This window comes from Pseudorca crassidens, chromosome 3, assembly GCF_039906515.1.
Source record: "Pseudorca crassidens isolate mPseCra1 chromosome 3, mPseCra1.hap1, whole genome shotgun sequence".
Classification (NCBI taxonomy): Eukaryota; Metazoa; Chordata; class Mammalia; order Artiodactyla; family Delphinidae; genus Pseudorca; species Pseudorca crassidens.
The window spans coordinates 147,031,851-147,051,604 of NC_090298.1; the positions used below are offsets into that span (position 1 = coordinate 147,031,851).

At 48.1% G+C, this 19,754-nt stretch overlaps 1 protein-coding gene across 1 annotated transcript in view; it reads left to right on the forward strand.

The window, feature by feature from the left end:
- LCP2 (lymphocyte cytosolic protein 2) overlaps positions 1-19,754 on the forward strand; it is a 43,844-nt gene that overhangs the window by 10,437 nt on the left and 13,653 nt on the right. The window contains exons 4-13 of the mRNA XM_067732883.1: positions 7,331-7,396; positions 7,811-7,842; positions 8,445-8,482; positions 11,104-11,302; positions 13,463-13,560; positions 15,951-16,017; positions 16,119-16,202; positions 19,011-19,036; positions 19,153-19,172; positions 19,265-19,372. Of these exons, the coding sequence (XP_067588984.1) occupies positions 7,331-7,396; positions 7,811-7,842; positions 8,445-8,482; positions 11,104-11,302; positions 13,463-13,560; positions 15,951-16,017; positions 16,119-16,202; positions 19,011-19,036; positions 19,153-19,172; positions 19,265-19,372 (738 nt within the window). The remainder of the gene's footprint in view (positions 1-7,330; positions 7,397-7,810; positions 7,843-8,444; positions 8,483-11,103; positions 11,303-13,462; positions 13,561-15,950; positions 16,018-16,118; positions 16,203-19,010; positions 19,037-19,152; positions 19,173-19,264; positions 19,373-19,754) is intronic.

Here is a 19,754-nt window from a genome sequence, read left to right on the forward strand (position 1 = left end):
GGGTGAGGTAGAGGTGTGGGATATTTCTTCAGTTATTTGAAAACTTAAACAACTTGGCCCGCAGTAAAATCTCACTCTGATGTCCTTGAATGTGTGCCCCAGACAAGCTATGGGGCCTGCCCATGGAACACGAAGGGTGAACGTGGGGAGTGATGGGGAAGGCACCTGGGGAAGGTCTGGGCTGCCCTGATTAGGTGAATCTGATAGTGACCGTCCCTGGCATAAATGTATAATAAATACCAATTCCATCTCTACTTCTGTGAGCTCTGTGCCCGGGATGAGTCCTAGACCACCCTCAGTTTCCAAGTCTATAAAATGAAGGAATGGGTTACATGAACTGCATGGGCTCATTCTTTTAAAGGATATTATTTAAGATCTGAACAGGCAGACAGGAGATCTTAGTGAGTAAAATGCAGGCTCTGAGGTCAGACAACTTGCGACTAATTCTTCCATTCACTAGCTGTGAGTCTGTGGACAAGTTATCTGAGTTCCCTGAGCCTCAGCTTCCTCATCTGTAAAATGGGGACAATAATAGGACATGTCTCCACGGGCCAGTGGGAAAGTTAGAGGAAATAATGGGGAAATAATCAAATGTACTGAAGATGTGTTAGCTATTCTAACCATTTTATGCAAAATCCCAATGAGCACAATTTCAGATGTTTACTCATTATTTTATCCTGCTAACTGGGGAGGATGAAAGAATAGAAAGGCATGGGCTTTGGAGCAAGGGAGATCCGGGTTCTAAGGTGGGCTCTGCTTCCTACCAGCTGTGGGACTCAGGCAAGCTGCTTCAACGCACTGAGCCTCAGTTTCCTCATCGATAGATGAGAAAGAAGGAACTCTCAGGGAACGGTGTATATGAAGGAGACAGCCCACATATAAGCTGCCTGGCGCCATCCTTGATGAGTAGAGGTAGTCAGTACTTATTTGTTCCATTCCCTTGTACACAGGTTCGTTTGCCCTGGATCATTACCCTAAAGGGTTATAGAAAAGAAATTGTGTTTAGGTACAGCAGACCAAAACAAGATGACACTCCTCTGCATACCTCAATTTCCTTCCCTGATGCTTAAAAAGTCAGTACTAAATAGATTTTGTAAGCAGGCAGATTCTGGCCAGGAAGCATTCTCTGTCTGAAGATATAGTCGCTCTCTCAGGACATAGTTTTTCCCACAGACATCAAGGAAAATGTAATGGAGGAGGGTTTTAAAATAAAACAATGTTAACCTCCTTTTAGAGGACCTAGCCTAACACCAATGGTATAGCTGAGCGTGCTCTGGTTAAATCGATAGAACACGTGATAAAATCTGTTGATGACCATTTGGAGTTTTTTGTTTTAATGCTATAAGTTTTATATTTAAAATAATATAGTGTAACTTAAAAAATAAGGAGAGGGCAGCAATGCGGTGGTGGCAGCACATAGGCATCGGATGATTCTGTTTATAACATTAATGCACACTGTACCCATTTACCGATAGTGAAGTTAGGCTGGGAAAAGCTAAGATCCCATCAGAGAGGTAATGCAGGCATGCCTGTTCATTTGTCTGTCTTCTGATAAGGCTGTCGGTCTCCTAACCTCAGAGACAGCCTCCTGTCTCATCTACTCAGTGCCTACCTAAGATAGAAAGAGAGCAGATGATGGGGGAGGAAGGATGGAGGAGGGCCCCAGGGCTGAACATGACATTCTTGTGCCCATGAAAGAACGTGCCCAGCCCCCCGCAGGATGGAGACAGGGACAAGGTCCCTCTCTCACACGCGCCTCCCCGCTCCCATTCACTGGCTAATCCCCGTCCAGCTGCCCTGTCCTCCCCGCATGAAAAGTGCGTCCTCTCCACCGACTGCCCCTCCTCTTCCCCGGTGCGAACCCAGGACACTTGACTTCTGGCTCAGCTCCATGTAAAAACCATCATGGGACCTTTGACAAACACTTCCCCAGCGCCTTGCTTTCCTTGTTGGTAAAAGTGGGGATAATTCTTCTTGGCTACTACCCAGACGACTGTGAAGTACAAGTAAAATAAAACTTGTAAAACTGTCAGGCGGAGGACATGCCTGAGAAGTGGGGAGACCCTGCTGTGCCCTTAAATTCTTGTTTCCCCCTCACGTGCCTGGTTCTACACGGAGGCCTGAGTCCTGAGACCCATGTCCTGGCGTCTCCCTGGCTTCTCAGGTGACAGGACAGAACTTTGGAAGGTTTGGTTCTTGGTTCAAGGAGGCTGACTTTTTTTTTTTAACATCTTTATTGGAGTATAATGCTTTACAATGGTGTGTTAGCTTCTGCTTTATAATAAAGTGAATCAGCTATACGTATACATATATCCCCATATCCCCTCCCTCTAGGGTCTCCCTCCACCCTCCCTATCCCACCCCTCTAGGTGGTCACAAAGCAACGAGCTGATCTCCTGTGCTATGCAGCTGCTTCCCACTAGCTATCTATTTTACGTTTGGTAGTGTATATATTACATGCCACTCTCTCACTTTGGCTGACTTTTAAAGGAGGAGTTTTGTTCCTTTAAAGAAGGGTGACACGCAGAGCAAGCACAAGTTTAGGACAGAGAATGTGGGCTGGGAGGCGGGCCAGGGGTCACAGAGGTGGTGTCAGAGGACAGAGAGGCTTTGAGGAGCCGGAGAGGGCAGCGTGGAGCAAATGCAGACTTCTGCCCAATTCTGGGCGTGGGAGAGACTAGCGTGCCCCTGAAACAGAGTCAGGGGAGCAACTCCCCGCCTCCCCCCCGAGCTCCCAGCCTCGTGGGAGACAGGGGAAGCTCATCTAAAGCTCAGGCTATGCAAGTTTTGGTAAGAAATACATTTAAGTTGTGTGCTGGTACATGTGACAACACAGGCAACAAGAATAGAGTGTTCACGAAATAATATCGACTCTTACTGTGTGCTGTGGGCTCTGATAGCTTCTATCTGCTCTGTTTCCTTCCTCTCTCCCTCCTTCCTCCCTGACTTCCTTTCTGCCTGCCTGTCTTTCTTTCATAGCTTCCTTCTTCTGTGTGATCAGCAAAGTTGACTTCAAGACGCACTTCAAGACCCTCTACCCACAGCTGCTGAAGTATAGGGACCATTGAAAGGGAGCCCCAGGTCTCCTGGGAGAATCCTACAGGGACCACGTCAAGACAGACTCAGATCCCGTATTCTGCTCCTGCTGCCCTACCTCGTTCGCCCTCCTCTTCCTCCATCTCCTTTTCCTTGTCCTCTTCCTCCATTTTTTTGTTTTTAAAAAACAATTTCAGGGGCTTCCCTGGTGGCGCAGTGGTTGAGAGTCCGCCTGCCGATGCAGGGGACACGGGTTCGTGCCCCGGTCCGGGAAGATCCCACATGCCGCGGAGCGGCTGGGCCCGTGAGCCATGGCCGCTGAGCCTGCGCGTTCGGAGCCTCTGCTCCGCAACGAGAGAGGCCACAACAATGAGAGGCCCGTGTACCGCAAAACAAAACAAAACAAACAAAAAAAAACAACAAAAAAAAACAATTCCAAGAATACCAGAATGACAGGAGTGATTTCACAATCTTTGCAGACGGTAGGAATCACCCATGTTACCAGGGTGCTTGTGTTACTGCCACACCCCACCCGCACCCCGAGGCATCTCTCCTGGAGGCTCCGATGGGTTATGTCACCAGTGGGCTCAGTGTCTGTAACATGTAATCTCTATGGTCAGGCCGATCACGGATTCTCTAAGTAGGGCCAACCCTCTTGTTTTGCTGATGAAGAGGAATCCAGGCCAAGGGGTGGGGGGCGGGCAAATGCCTTGCCTGAGGTCACACTGCCCTTGGGCAGGGTGCTGCAGTCAGACTCAACAAGGACCCACGGTCCCACCCTCCGTACCTTCTAACATCACCAGAAGAGGCCTTCAACTGAGAAGTCAAAGACCGGCCCCCATCACACAGCAAGCTAAGGGATGCAACAGGGCTGCAACCCAGGTCATGGCAGGATTCTGTCTCCTGCCATGGCCTGACTTCCTATGGAAAATTTCGCTCCTCTTCTGGGGCTACAACAGATGAAGCAGAGAGAACTGTGTCTACCAGCTGCCCAGCCCCCTCTGCCTTTCCCCCTGGTGCTGAGTATGGCCTGGGGTTTGTGGGGAAGAGGGGGAATGAGTCACCTCTGACCACTCACTGTCACTCGGTCCTCTGGGGAGGTGGGAGTCGGGGACAACCTTGAAGGTTTGAACACAGAGGTGGCAACAACCTGCTGCTCTGTCCACCAGCACCGCTACCCTCTGCACTCACCCCCAGCAGTGGTCCCAGCTGGCTGGGAAGGTTGCCCCGAGGCCCCCCAAAGCAGGAGGCCCTGGGCGCCCATGTTTGCTGCAGGCTGGGCTGCCAGCCCCTCTCTGGCTCTGCTTGCTCTCAGCTCTGTGCTGCTCCTCTGTGTGTTCTGTGGTTTGACATTTCCTTCCTTCACCAGTTAGGAGCCCAGCAGCTTCCAGCCTGGCTGCTGAAGATACCAGTAAGCAGAGGAGCTGCAGAGAGCAGGAGGTCTTTTCAGGATCAAAGCAGCTGTGCAAGCCCTTCAGGGTCTCCCCCTCCCCCCTCCCCCACCCCCTCCACCCCCCCCCCCCCCCGCTACATTCTGCAGGGATGTGCTGCCCAGCATCCCTCAGTTCAGGTCTTGCTGAAAAGTCACCTCCTCCCAGAGGCTTGCTCATTTTCGATTGCAACCGCACCCCACCTATGCACTCCTCCCCCCCTCACCCAGCTCGCACCTCTGCTGCATGCGTGTACATACAGCTCTCATCTAGAATTTCACTTCCTTAAATGTTCGTTGTTTATTTTCTGTCTCTCTCCGCTAGCAAGTAAGCTCCTGGAGGGCAGGGATCTCTGTTCTGTTCACTGAGGCACCCTGAGCCCCAGCAGAGCTCCTGGCACTTAGAAGCCCTTGAGTGCGCGCTGTTGAATGAAGGTGTGACTGAATGGGGATGAGTGCTGCGCCCATCACAGACGCACCTGGCCAGGGTGGGGGACACCGCACGTCAGAGGAGGGAGGAGAGGGACTCCCACCAGCTTCTCAAAACCATCGCTTAAAGGAAACAGAAGAACCAGGAATAAGCATTCTGGAGGTGTGATCAGGAGGCCACTGGGAAGCCCCATCCCCAAGCATCTCCCAGTGAAGTGTGAGATCCCAACAAGGACATTATGATGGAGGATTAAACACTGCCCTCCCTCCTCCTCTGTCCTCTAAAGTTCCCAGTGGATTTATTAACAATTCATTTACCCTGTCACTCTAATGAGTTGGAGGGTTCCGAGCAGCAGGTCCCGGGGAGCAAGGAGAAGTGGGGGGACGGGGGGCCTAGGGGATGATGGGGGAAGCAAGAAGTGGTAGATGCCAAGACTACTTCTGCTAACTGAGCAATTTTGTCTTAGGCCAAGCTTGTTACCTTGAGGTGGTCACTTCAGCAGAAGCAGTGTAGACCCCGGGCCATTTCCAGAAGGGCTGCAGGCTCGTTCACTCCCAGGGGGCTTCTGGCATCAGGGGCATGGACAGGGGATGTGGTGTGTTGAAAGTGTGCTGCTCTGGAAACCAGGGAGCCTGGCTTCCGGGGCTGGTGCGTGTGGTGGGGAGAGGGTGGCCTTCATCACTAACCCGCGGTGCAGGCTGGTCCCTTCCCCCGTCTGGGTCTCTGTGGTGCCGTCTGTAAAATGATGTTGGACTAGATCACCTCTGAGGCTCCTCCAGCTGCCCCAGATCTCTAGGGGACATGAGCCTGTTTACTGATGAGGGCCCTTGGTCACAGCAATGGTGCGAAGGGAGGCTGGAGCTGACTGCTAGGGCGTGCCAGAGGTGCCGTCCCACTCACAAAGGCCCTTCCTGTCCTGGGGTTTGGGGATTTGCTAGTTTACAACATCCAAGGAATAAGAGGGTCCTGGCCAAGGGTGGCCTCCGGGCGTGGGTGATTCAGGGAGTCTCCCACTCTGCAGGCTGGGCCTAGATCGGGAACACTTCACCAAGTGTTTATAAGAATCCATGTCAGGGCTTCCCTGGTGGCGCAGCGGTTGAGGGTCCGCCTGCCAATGCCGGGGACACGGGTTCGTGTCGCGGTCCGGGAGGATCCCGCATGCCGCAGAGCGGCTGGGCTCGTGAGCCGTGGCCGCTGAGTCTGCGCGTCCGGAGCCTGTGCTCCGCAATGGGAGAGGCCACAACGGTGAGAGGCCCGCGTACCACAAAAAAAAAACAAACAAACAAAGAAAAGAATCCATGTCATGAACATTTTTTTCCCCAAAATCTTCAGTTAGTTAAAAACTGACTGAGTTTCATGAGATTCCAATTCTCTCACATCCCTGGATATTTCCTGAATGTTTATAGTAATTTGGTTAATATTAAACTTTTGCCATTCTAAGATTGCTAAAGAAAGATGGAAAGATGTTATTTCTTAGTTCTTGCTTGGGTTTAAGAGAACTTTTTTTAAAAATAACTTTAAATCATTTCACAGAACTTCAATCCCATTTTGAAGGAAAAGAAATTGTTGTTGACAGAGCTTGAGAAATTAGGATTAAGCTGCCAGTAACCTTGCTGTCAGGCAGTGGAGCAAGCAATAAAATAATGACATGTGAGCCTTATCGTGGACAAGGTCAGTCCCAGACCTCCCCACCAGAATCCGTTACAAGAGCATTTCATTTATTGATTTATTTGTGTGCTTGTATAAAAGTAAAAATGGGTCTCTTTCATTCTAAATGTGACTTAGAAATTACATAATTTTGGTCTGTTGACACTGCCCTTGACTTAATTAGTTAAGAAGAGCTATAAAAAAAAAAAAAAAAAAAAGAATGCATGTCACCAAGAAGGAGTCAGGGAGCGGAGAATGGAAGGAGATTTCAGACCCAAGAAGCGCACGGGAGCTCTTGTCAAGAGTTATGCAGCAAGCAGCTGACTCCTCCCGGTCTCAGAGATGGTTTGAAGATTCTTAGAGGTTAGATATCACTACAGGGATGCCAAACCCAGAGTCAGGGGACCTCAGCCCCGGGGAATGCTAACGCAATAAAATACGCAGTGGTCATGTCCAGATCATAAGGCTGCAGGATTTCAGAGGAAGAGGAGCCAGGCGTGAGCTGACCAGTCTCCACAGAGGGGCTCTGAGCTAGACCGAGGCCCCAGCAGAGAGCTTCCTGAGCAGGGACTGGTAGGGGGATGGAGGTGACAAGCTCTTCAGGAAGTGAGGAGCAGAGGCCCCACGGGGAGGGGCCTGGCTGGAGGCCAAAGGAACAGAGGCTGGCCAATACTGGCCCAGGTTCCTGAGGTCACACAGATCAGGGAACTTCAGGGCGCCGTGGGAGGAAGTTTGGGCCAGCGGGGAGATGACTGTTTTGTCACCTCCCCTGTCCCTTTATCTTGCAGGATTCTCAGTAAGTTGAGTCAAGAAATCAACAAGAATGAAGAGAGAAGGAGCATTTTCACACGCAAGTGAGTGGGGCAGCTGAGGTCCTGGTGTCACTTTAATGAAATGCAAGGCATTTGCAAACCCAAGTCTAACTTTAAATGGGACTGGTTTGGCCCCCATTTCTGATCCGCAGTGATCCTTCAGTCCAGGGGTCCCCCCCCGCTCTGCCCTGCATCCTGCCCTGTGTCTGGGACATCAGGGGAACTTCCCCTAGAGAGTCAGACAGTCACAAGCTCCCAGTTGTGCCACCAGCATGGCTTTGGTGGTTTCCAGAATTTTCGGGTAGTCTGGCCCTGGTTTCAGAGCAACAGGGACCGCGGTCCTGGGTGGTGAGACATACCCTCCCCCGGGGGCTCCCCTTGCAGGGCTGGACTGAGGAAAGAGGGAGATCTCCCTAAGTCAGTAGGGCCATTAATGCAATGTGTTTGTCTTTACAGACCCCAAGTCCAGCGGTTTCCTGAGGAAACAGGTAAAGGTCTCAGGGGTGAGAGCAATGGCTTTAGGAGGTGACAGGTGCTTTGGTTCTTCTGTCTGCTGGTCCAGATTGAGGGGAGGAGAGATGTCACTATGCCGGGACACCTGGCTATGGCCCCTTCTCAGCTGGGACCCTCTGCAGAGACACAGTGAGGGACTCTGTGGGGTGCATGGAATGACCCGGGCCAGGCTTTGAACTGAGCACCTAAGCAGAGCCAGCCCTCCTGCTTCTGAGTCTTTAAGGCAATTATTCAGTTGTTAAATTGCACATCCTGTTAAAATGCAGATTCCTGGGTCCCACTCAGTCCTGCTGAATCAGAAGCTCTAGGGATAGGGCCCAGGGTATCTGCATATTTTAAAGCACTCTCAAGTGACTTTTATGCATGTGAAAGGTTAAGAACCACTGCCTCTGTCTGGCAGAATGAGCCCCTCAAGTAGAAATTCTAGAGCTGATACAGAATTGTTAACCCCCAGGTATGTAGCATGAAGGCCTGGCATGGGGCAGTGGTGGGGAAGGATCCCGGAGTGGGGAGCGGCTCTGACGTTCCTTCTTGCGGCTTCTTTTGGTACCGATGCTGGTGTTATCCTCTTCCACAGAAAGCCATGAAGAAGACAACGGAGGCTGGTCATCCTTTGTGAGTATGGGGTGGGCCGTTCTTCCACCTTACAGCTGTTTCCAGAGCGCCTTTGTCATAAGGAACCAGCATGATGCTGAAAGGAGCAAGGGCCTGATAGAGCCACCCAGGGCTCTGTGAAAGCCAGAGCCTTCTAGTAACTTTCTGGCTTTGCGATCCACGGGGTCTCTGGCCTCATCTACTCCCCTCTGCCCTTGTAGCACGAGAGCAGCTGTAGACGACACCTGAATCAATGGGCTTGGTTTTGTGCCACCAGCCCTTCACTTGACAAACAACAGACAGCGGGCTGGACTCGGCCATGGGCTGTGGGGTGCTGACCACGCCGTTATCCACCGTGCACACCTCCATAGCAGGGCCCTCCCCCAAACCCCTCCTCCACACGGTCTACGCTAAAGTAGATTTAAAATAGCCTTTCTCATAGGCTTACGTGCCCACCGGTGACCCAGAGGGAAAGGGAGCTCAGAATTAACTCTCAGCCCTGGAAAGACCTCAGGGATGGGCTGATCCAACTGGGTTTTATATTTGAGGGGTCATGATGACGCCTTTGAGAGTCAGATGAATTCTGCACACCTTGTCCCCAGGAAACTGCATATGTAGTCACCACGCTTGAAACCAGAGACTCAGGCTAAGAACTCCATTACGGCTCGTAGTCCAGTCTGCTCATTTTACAGATGAAGCAGCTGAGCCCGCTGGAGAACGTGACTTATGTCACACGTCTAGTTAGAGGCAGGCTGAGGACCCGGGTCGCCCACCCTCCGTCCAGGGGTCTTTCTGGTAAGCGGCTGCCTCTAGTGCCTTTAGGAAGCAGGCACTAAACCTCCCTTGTCCTGATGGGATTCTGGTAAAAGAAAGCATTGAATTTGGAAAAAAAAAAAAAAAAAATAGTGCTAGCTAAGTCTGTGCTTTCTACGTGAGAACAAAGGAATATGACAGATTAATTTTGTTCCAAAGGGAAAATAGGCCAGTTTCCCCCCAAATGTTTACATTTTTAGGCAGAAGCTGCATCTTTGCTGCTGCTTGCCATGCAGTCCCTCCCATGAGCTCAGCCTGAGGCTAGCCACCTCCATCTTCTCTGTAAACAGGGAGTCTCCACTAGCCACTGGCTACAACATTTGGGGTTCCATGAAGTGCCCAGCATTGCACAGGGCACTGGGGGGTGGGTGGAGATGAAGAACCCAATTCTATGAGCATTTTCTAGCTTAGATAACACAAACACAGGGCAGAATATGATTAGGAACAAAAACACACATAGAAATATTCAAGTCAAATCACTGGGAGAAAATAATTTTTCTAGAAGCAGAGAGGAAAAGTCTATTGTTGAGAAGGGCTTATGGGGTAAAGGCCTAGTGGAAAGTCAGGAGCCACAGGGCTGGGATGTGCAGGCTGAGAGATTGCAGGGAGCCCCTGTAGGTCTAGGGGGCAGTCGGCATGGGCTGCAGAGGCGCTGAGGCCGTGGTTCTGAAGTCCCTCCCATTCATCAGGGGTTCCATCCTCTGTTCTCAAGTTATAGGAACACTGATGGCAGGACGAAGTCTGTTTTGGAGTTCGGGAAGGTACTCAACCTCGTCTTCCAATATTAGAAATATACATATTCTGCAAGTCAAAACATCAACACATGCATCTTTCACTTGAGCACCTTAGACAGGCTTCCTTAAGCCACCTAGTAAGGTTGTCAGGATTTCTAGGCTCTCAGTGTGCACCTTTCCTCGTCAAGTTGCAACCTCCTGTCGCTTCTTTCCACGCTGCCCTCGACTTTAGAGAAATGCCCTGGGCTCATTTACGACCCACTTGATCTTGACCTGAGAGTGATAAGCTAGTCATTGCTTGGCAGTTGATGGTGCCACTCCTGCCTGGGAAATCATTACTGTAACTGTCCACTTTCATGGGTTGCTTCAAAGGCAATCACCCAGCCCCTAGGGCTTAACTTCCCTGAGACCCACAGAGAAGCCTATGTAAAACACGACAAGTCATTTAAAATTTAGGAAGAGTCTCTTCCAAGACAGCAGCTTCACACTCAGTGCCAGATGTCACGAATAATAAGCTGTCGTTTTTATACGCTCAGCTCTCAGCAAAGGGACTAGCCCAGCCCTGACTATCCCCTCTCAGGCACAACTTAACCTGCCTTCTAGTTAACAGGCTTTGGTTATCTGGTTTCCCCATTAGGGAAGAAAGTTTCAAGCACAGTCACCCTAAGAACAGAACTGACAATTAACTAGGGGCATCACAAACACTCCTGATGTTTAGTCTTCCTCTTGGCAATGTCTAGAGTAAAAAACGTGTTTACTCAAAACAGCGGGCTCTCCCATCCCTCTGTTCCTGTATTCTCCAAAAGCAGTTTGTTCTGCTTTTCTCTGTTATGCAAAAAAAAAAATGTAGAGAACAATGCACTTGCCTAGCGGTCTGAAGACCTTGACGGGGGTCCCACGTCTGCATCTTGCTGGTCCTGGGATTTTGTACTCCCTGAGCTCAGTATTCCTCATGTGTAGTGGGAGGGCCATGCTAGTGCTGACTGCCCCCAAGTGAGGACCCCTGTGAGGCTTGGCAGAGAGAGAGTAGATGCGGGCACGCCTACTGCCAAGGGACCTCTACACACCGCGTTGTCCCCATCACCGTGTTGGCAGGATGAAGATGACTATGAAAGTCCCGATGATGATCAGTATGGGGAGGATGACGGTGACTATGAGTCCCCCAATGAAGAGGAAGAGGCCCTCGTGGAAGATGACGCCGATTATGAGCCGCCACCCTCCAACAACGAGGAGGCTCTGCAGAACTCCATCCTGCCTGCCAAGCCTTTCTCCAACCCCGGCTCCATATACATAGGTAACGGCCCTGGCAGCCCAGCCCCCAGCCCCCACTGATGTATGGGAGGCCAACGCCCATGGAGCAGAAAGCTTGGCATGCTGATGCCTGCTAACCTGCTGTGTGGCTTTGGGCGAGTGACTCCACCTCTCTGGGCCTCAGTTTCCTCATCTTTGAAATAGGACAATAACAATACAGACCACATAGGTTCGCTGTGAGGATCAATAATATTTATGATTTGCGGACAAATATTTATGATTGCAGACAAATCATTGCTGATGGTGGATGATACTGATCTGCCAGTGAAGGGTATATGGAAGTAATAGCTTATTTTGAGTGTTACTTTGGTACTCAAGAGGACTTTCCTGTTCCTCCCCACCTTTGACCAATTCATGATTAGGGGGCACCACTACACACAGACTGTCAGAATAAATACAACAATATTGAATGTGGTTTGGCCATAACTTTAAAATCTTTAAACAGTATTCAAGATTTTCATTGTCTATCTGCTCCTGTCAGCCCTTTTCTCCCTCATTCATTTATTCATTCATCCATTCAACAAAAATTATTGGTCTTCTATTATGAGCCAGGCATCATTCTAAATGCTGAAATTTAAAATCATCCGGAAAGAAGACACAGCCCTTGCCTCACAGGGCTTACACTCTAGCAGTGGTGGTAACAGCAAGTAGGCACATACACACTCGCATATCAAGGAGTGAGCTAGAAAGTTGATGATCCGTATCACAAAAATTAATACCACTAATCCTTTAGGCTGTATAACACGTGGCAATTTTAAAGCCCTTTCACGCTTTGTCGGCATTTCATTTTGTGTTTTGAAGCACCCTGCGTGATACAGGCAACAATTATCAAGCCTGTTTCATATGTAGACCCTGAGAAGAAACAGGTAACTAAGTCGTTGAGTGCCTCATACATGCCAGTTATGAGCATACAGAATGAACGAGACGGTAGACAGGCCTCACCCTAAAGAATTCATAGTCCAGGCAACATCAAACAAATGAGTCGCAAAATGACTTAATTAAACCATGATACATACTCAGGAAGACAAGCGCAGGAGATGAGGCTGGGACATATGCCTGATCTGGACTTGCTTCCCTGAGGATATGATATTTAATCTGAAACTTAAAGGGTGAACAGGAGTTGGCTAAGTGAGCATAGATGTGGGAAGGAAAGAGCATTGTAAGCAGTAGAAATGGCCGTGCAAAAGCCCTGAGGCTGAAAGGAGCATGACAGGTCAGAGGAGCTGACAGATGGCCAGAGGGGGTGCATTGGTATGAGATTAGACCAGGCTTGCTGGGTTCTGAGCCCCATCCTCTGTGGAACAGTGTTGCTTCCCCAGGACTGGGGCTAGGGTGAGGCAAAACAGGCACCCAGGGCAAAACATGTAAGAATGCTGTCACTTCCTCACAGTCCTGGCCTGCTCTTTCCCTGGCAAAGGGATGGAACACTGCCAGCCTATCTATCTGGCCCGGGGATACTTCTGTGATGACCAGAAGAATGTGAGGTTTTGTTAAGAGTCTGTGGTTTGGTTACAGGAGTCGGTGACTGGCTCCTCCCTTTAAGAAAGGAGGAAGTGGGAGGGGGGAGGACAACCCAGAGCATTTGTGAGGGGAGGGAAGGAAGGGGACCTAGAACAGGATCTTCAAGAGCCATGACGGTGGATTTCACCTTGCCCAGGCAGCTGGGTGTGCCTGAGTGTATGTGTGTCTGCGTGTGCATGTGTGTACATATGCATGTGTGCATTTGTGTGTCTGTACACGTTTACTTCTTTACAATTTTGTCTGAAAACACTCCCTCATGGTACTGGCTGAGTTAATGACTAAGAGGCCTTTTTTCATGCTTTCATCGACAAAACCTCTGATGAATACCTGTTCCCCAGAGGTAAGGCGAGTGTTGCTCCGAAGTATAAGAGTAAGACAAACTGGACAGGTACAGAGAAGGCAAAGGGCCAAGGACTCCCCACCCTGTACGACCCAGGTGTGGACACATCCCTGCCATGCTGGCTGGGGCTGGCCTTGGTGCTGGGGGGAGTCCGTGGGATCCAGCGATATGGAGATGCCCCCAGCCGGCGCTGGATGGGTTCCCGGAGAGCCCTGGGTGTGGCCCACACTTGCCTAGATGTAGCATTTCTCCTTTCATTTTAATGTCTTTGCATTTCCACAGACCGGCCCCATTCCGGGAAAGTGCAGCAGCCGCCCGTGCCCCCGCAGAGGCCGATGGCCGCCATCCTTCCTTTGCCCTCCGGCAGCCGGGCTCACTCGGTAGGCTCCATACTTTCTGTTATGCCACTTTGTGTCCACTCGATGATTTCCTCTGCAGAGAGAAAAAACTATAGACATCGTTATCCAATTCTAGCCAGTAAGAAAAAGTTATATGTAGGTCGGGAAAATGCATTCCCAAGTACTCACAGTGGGCTTTTTGGAGGATGAAATACTAGTGATTTTTATACACATCATAATGCTTTTATCATCGGTATTTTCTCTTTACCATAAACAATATAAGCTATTTGTATAATAAAAAGTCGCCTTCTGGTATTCATTGTGCTATTTTTTCTGACTTTTGAAATAAGTGAAAAATAAACTAATGGCACCTACTAGTATTTGGGTCCCCAGCCTTCCCTTCTGCAAGAAGACTTGCGCCACCTGCTGGCCAACATTTGAAATTCCACGGACAAAAGGTTTGAGACCCAAACGTGCAATGCCATGAACCCAGGGAGAGAGAGGCAGCAAACTCCCTTTCCTCTTTCTTCAAGCTTACAGTCTCAGATCCCGTGGTTCTACTTAACTAACAGGCACACCTCGTTTTATTGCATTTTGCTTTATTGCGTTTCACAGATATTGCATTTATTTTTTACAAATTGAAGATTTGCGGCAACTCTGCCGTGTCAGATGATGGTTAGCATTTTTTAGCAATATTTTAAAAGTAAGATATGCACATTGTTTTATTAGACATAATGCTATCGCACACTTAATAGACTTCAGGATAGTGTAGATGTAACTTTTATATTCAGTGGGCAATAAAAAAATTTGTGTGACTAGTGTTAACGAAAATTCAATTAACAATCGAACTAAGAAGAAAAAAAGAATTTTATTTGAGCCAAACTGAGGATTATAACCTGGGAGACAGACTCTCAGAAGCTCTGAGAACTGCTCCACCGGTCAGGAGCTAGAGATTCCGTTTCATATATTTTTGAGACAAAGAATCATATATCATATTGACAGGTTAGTATTAAACACAAAGTTCATCAGGGATGTTTTGGTCAGGGGTGTACCTACAGAGTGAGCCTTTAGGTCAGTGTGACTCCCTGACAGGATGAGAAAGAAATACTAACCTTCAAAGTCACAATGGTGGTTTCAGAAGAAAGGTACCATTTTTCTCAAAGTTTCTTTATATCCTCCTGCCTTGAGGAGGTCTGGTTAATGTATAATACAAATGCACATTGCACATTAGGAAAGGCCCATCACCAACGGAGGCATATTATATGTGTTTCAGTTCTGACTTAGTTTGATTGTCCTGTCGTAGAGAAATTTATGATTTTTCCTCATCACTAGGCTTCTTTTGATTTTTGCTTTATGGCGGTGGTCTGGAACCGAACCCGCGATATCTCCGAGGTAGGCTTGTATCCAGAGAGGCCCGGAGAAGTTCGGGATCAGAAGTCAATAGTTGCAAATGTGCTCTCTTCACAAAGGACCAGAGCGCTTTGACAGCTGTGATGAATGCCGAGTGTCAGGGCTAGGAGGAGGGAGAGGACATATTTTCCCCAAAGTTCACAATCCAGATCACACCACAGTCGGGACACTTCATCTAAGAACAGATGGCTTCCTCCTGCTTTTGCAGTTTTATTACAGAGGGGGCTCATGGAGCTGAATTTATCTACACATGCATTTTGCCCTTGAAATCTGTAGCGCTTCACCTCACTCTTGGGGTGCAGAATTCATTCATTCAATCTACAGACATTTATTGAGCCGCAGTGCCCAGCAGTGTTCTAGCTGCTGGGAATAGAGTGTGAACAAGACAAATAAGATCCTTGCTTTCATAAAATTTTTATTTGGGTTAGGGGTAGATGGATGATAAACAAGTATAGAGATGTATAAACAAGGTAATTTGAGTAGTAACGTGTGGTTAGGGAGACAGAAGACCAGGGAACATGGTGGTAGGTGGAGAGGTGACATTGACCTGGACAGGATGAGCCAGTTGTGGCGAGAGCTGGAAAAACAACATCCCAGGCAGAGGAAAACACAAGTACAGAGATGCCAAAGAGTGCATAAGCCTGAGATTTTGCAGGAACCGCAGGAAGATACTTATGGTGAGAGTCCGGTGGGCACTGGAGAGAGGAGCGTACAAAGATGTTGGACGGGTGGAGAGGGGGCAGCTCAGGCAGAGCTTTGCAGGCCGTGGTGAGTTTTAGTTTTGTTCCTAATGTGATAGGAGCAACTAAAAAGCTTGACAGGGGAGTGACATGCAGAAAACACTCTCACAGTGTGTGGAACAGGAAGCTCAGTTCAGGTGAGAAATGGGCAGGTATACGTGTGAGTGGAACATGGGGATGGAGGAAAGTGAACAGCTTCACACCTATTTAGGGCAATAAAGCCCTCAGGGCTTGCTGATGGGTTGGAAATGCTTCCTAATACATGGATTTCTTTTAAAGCAGCCACTACCGCCACCCCAGCCCAACCACGAAGAGCCTAGCAGAAGTAGAAACCACAAAACAGCAAAGCGTAAGTATAGGGGCTGCCCTCTCTTGCCCACCAGTCCACCCACACCCCTGCCCCAGCCGACTGCTCTCTTCTTTGAACTGACTTCAGTGTTTCCCTTTCAGTCCCTGCCCCTTCCATAGACAGAAGCACGAAACCACCCCTAGATCGTTCCTTAGCTCCGTTTGACAGAGAGCCCTTCGCAATAGGTTGGTATCTTTTATATTTGCTGCATAGTAACAGTGGCCAACATTTATAGAGTGCTTACTGCATGCTTTTCACAGGGACCATCTCGTTTAACTATCCCCACAATCCTATGAAGTGGGGGCTATTAGAATCATCCTCATTGTACAGATGAGGAAACTGAGGCATGAAGAGGTAACTTACCAAGTTTACTCAGCTACCAAGTGATGCGGGGGGGAAACCCAGAGTCAGAGAAGCCTGATGCGGAGCTCCTGTCCTTAGCCCTGTGCTGGGCCTGCTTCTCCATGGGTGCCATCTGTGTACACACAACCATCCCATGTCCTCCTGAAGGAGGATGGGGAGGCACCTGGGCTAAGAGGCAAGAGGCCTGGGACAGCTGTTGTCGGCTGCCTTGGCTGCTAACTTAGCAGCTCACTGACCACAGGGATGTTGCTTTTTCAGAGCTGTCTCCTTATTTGTAAGGTGGGTGCTCTGTAATGAGAAAATAGTTTATAAAACTCTAAGGTGCTATTCAAATGTCAGAGTTGTCTTTTGTTGTATGGGTGGTTGACCAAACTGTAGGTATACTACAGTTCTTTCCTGCAGAATTGGCCCCGAGTATTCTTGGATTGCAGTTCCCTCTACATAAAGCTATCTTAATCCAATTCTAAACCTTAGCTACAATTTATTGAGCACCTACTATGGGTCAAGTGCTTTACTTACCACAAATAAGTTACAGTTGTCTCTCAGTATTCATAGGGGGGATCCCTGGATCCAGGATCCCTGTGGATATCAAAATCCAGGGATACTCAAGTCTCTTATATAAAATGGTGTAGTATTTGCATATAACTTATGTACATCCTCCCGTGGACTTTAGATCATCTCTAGAGTACTTATAATACCTAATACAATATAAATGCTAAGTAAATAGCTGTAAATGCAACATAAATACATGTACATAGTTGCCAGTGCATGGCACATTCAAGTGTTGCTTTTTTAGAACTTTCTGGAATTATTTTTCCAAATATTGTTGATCTGAGGTTGGTTGATTCATGGGTGTGGAACCCATGGATATGGAGAGTTACCTCTACATTATCTCTAGTCCTCACCCAAGCCCAACAAAGAGGGAGTATTCTCATCCTCACTTTGCAGATGATAAAGCTGAGATTCAGAGAGGTTGAGTAAATTTCTCAAACTTGCATAATTAGGGAATTGCAGGATTTGAACCCAAGTGTTTCTGACTTCACAGTGGGTGCCCTTTTCCACCACATAATGCTGAGTTGGATTAAAGACACCTTTTCCTGACAGTACCAGCTCTACCCTTGAATTACTCCCTTATCCGTGATGTTTTGGGAGAATTAACCTCTTACAATGCTGAGACTCTTATCGGGAGACTCCTAACATGCCCAGGGAATATGCATAAATCAGCAGATGTTTTTAAAAGAAAACCTATTCATTATAATGATACAATTTATATCATGATATCTAATGATATAAATTTAAGTTTTCTGGGTACCCCTCTGAAGTAGGGTTTCCACCTCAAACCAAAATTTTATAAATAAGGAACATTTTTTATACCACCCAACTATCTTCCACTAGTCAGTGAGCTCTTCAACAGTGGAACAAGAGTCTTAGGGCCTATCATGGACCAGGGATGTATTCAGTCTTTAAGGAATAAATCATGTTGCGAAAATGCAACTCCAGAAGGATGTATCACCATTCACCCTAGGGTGTTAACTGAGCTGGGGTTGGAGGGAGTGGAAGAAAGAGAAGCTGTCTAACAATTGTCAGCACCCATGGGTCATTGCCTGGCCCTGCATATAAATTGTCACCTGATCCTTAGAGCAAATCTATGCAGTTTTAAACTATAATTCTTATAGCAAACCTATAATTCCCATTTTACAGGTGAGGAAATTGAAACTCAAAGACTTTAACTTGCTCAACATCATACAGGATTTGCTTCTAAACCTGGTTGAATCCAATTAATTAATGCCTTTATTACATTGAAGGCATAGGGCATATCTACTCAAGGGAACTTCAGACAGAATAAAAAAAAATACATTGATTTGAATAACTTTGCAACGCAGAGTTCTCAGGTATGTCTAGTATTTCTTCAGGGAGCCTGCATGTCATCTGTTCCAAGAGAAAAGTAAAAGGAAAAAAGGAAGGAAGGGGAGAGGGGGAGAGAGAGAGAAAGAGAGAGAGGGGAAGAGAGAGGGAGAGGGAGAGAGGGGGAGACAAAGAGAGAGAGAGAGAGGAAAAGAAAAGAAAAGGAAGGGAAAGGAAGGAAGAAAGAAAGAAAAACAAAAACCAAAACAAAATGATTTGCAGCCCACCAGGAGAATCTCCTGAAACCCTGTACCCCAAGTTAAAAAATTTTCCAGAAACTAAGTGTAATACCTTACATAATGGCAAATGTACCAGAGGACTGAAGGCAAATTAACCCCTCCATGGCAAATGGGTTTATTTCAGATATGAAAATAAACTTCGGCTGTATAAAGAAGTTCTGGACAAATGAAAGAGACATAAAATCTCAAGAGGGCATTAATCCTTTTCATCATCAGTTATATTAAAAAAAAAATGGAAAGCAGCACAGAACCCACAATACTGTTCGTATGTACACAACACTGTGTGACCCTTGGGCAAAGTCATTTAATTTGTCTGAGCCTCTAAAATTAGGTGCTCTGTAAGGGACACCTCCAGGTCTAAAGTCTATGATTCCTCAATGCTAAAACCCAAGCAGCCCTCCAAGGGGCTTGGATTCAGGTTCATCAAACAATGTTTTAATGCTTAGTTTTTAAACTCAAGGCTTACCTGCTGTTTGTCACTTACAGGAAAGAAACCAGCGATTTCTGACAAGGTAAGCTTTCTCCTTGTTTTGTTTCGTTTGTTTTCGTTTTTGTTCTGTTTTGTACCTTGTCTTTATCCTGTGGAAAGTGCTGAGGACACTCACACATCTTCTTTCCTGCCTTGTAGCTCTCTGCCCCAGCGGGAAGGTGAGTGGTTCTGGGCACCTGCGTGAGGGTACGTGGCACGTGTTGTAAGACTCTTGTTTGTTTCCCACACATCCTTTCTCTCAACTCTGCAGGCCTCTCGGGGAGCATTTACCCAAGATACAAAAGCCCCCGTTGCCACCAGCCATGGAAAGGCATGACAGAAGCAGCCCCCTGCCAGGGAAGAAGCCACCTGTGCCAAAGTAATTGTCTTCTGTTGCTTGAGCTTGTCGTGCAGAGGGGGTGATGTGAACTCCTGCCTCGTAGAAATAGCTCTGCGTAGGGACCCAAGACTGTGGTGCTCCCGGGTGGGAGTGGGCTCATTTTGCTGCTGGGGCTTGAGGAGTGTTCAGGCTTCTCAGGTTGGATGTAGAGTGCCTGGGTCACTTGGAAGGACGTGGCAATCTAGCACAGAGAGACGTAGAGAGATGCTTCCTTAGGAGCACAAGAATGACTGCCATTTGTGGAGAACTTCTCCTCAACCAGTCAGATTTTTGGTTGCATTTTCCTTCCATCACAAGGTGTAGGAACTATACCTACCATTCTGTATTTCCATATAGGCAGTGGAGAGGAAATCACTGTGGG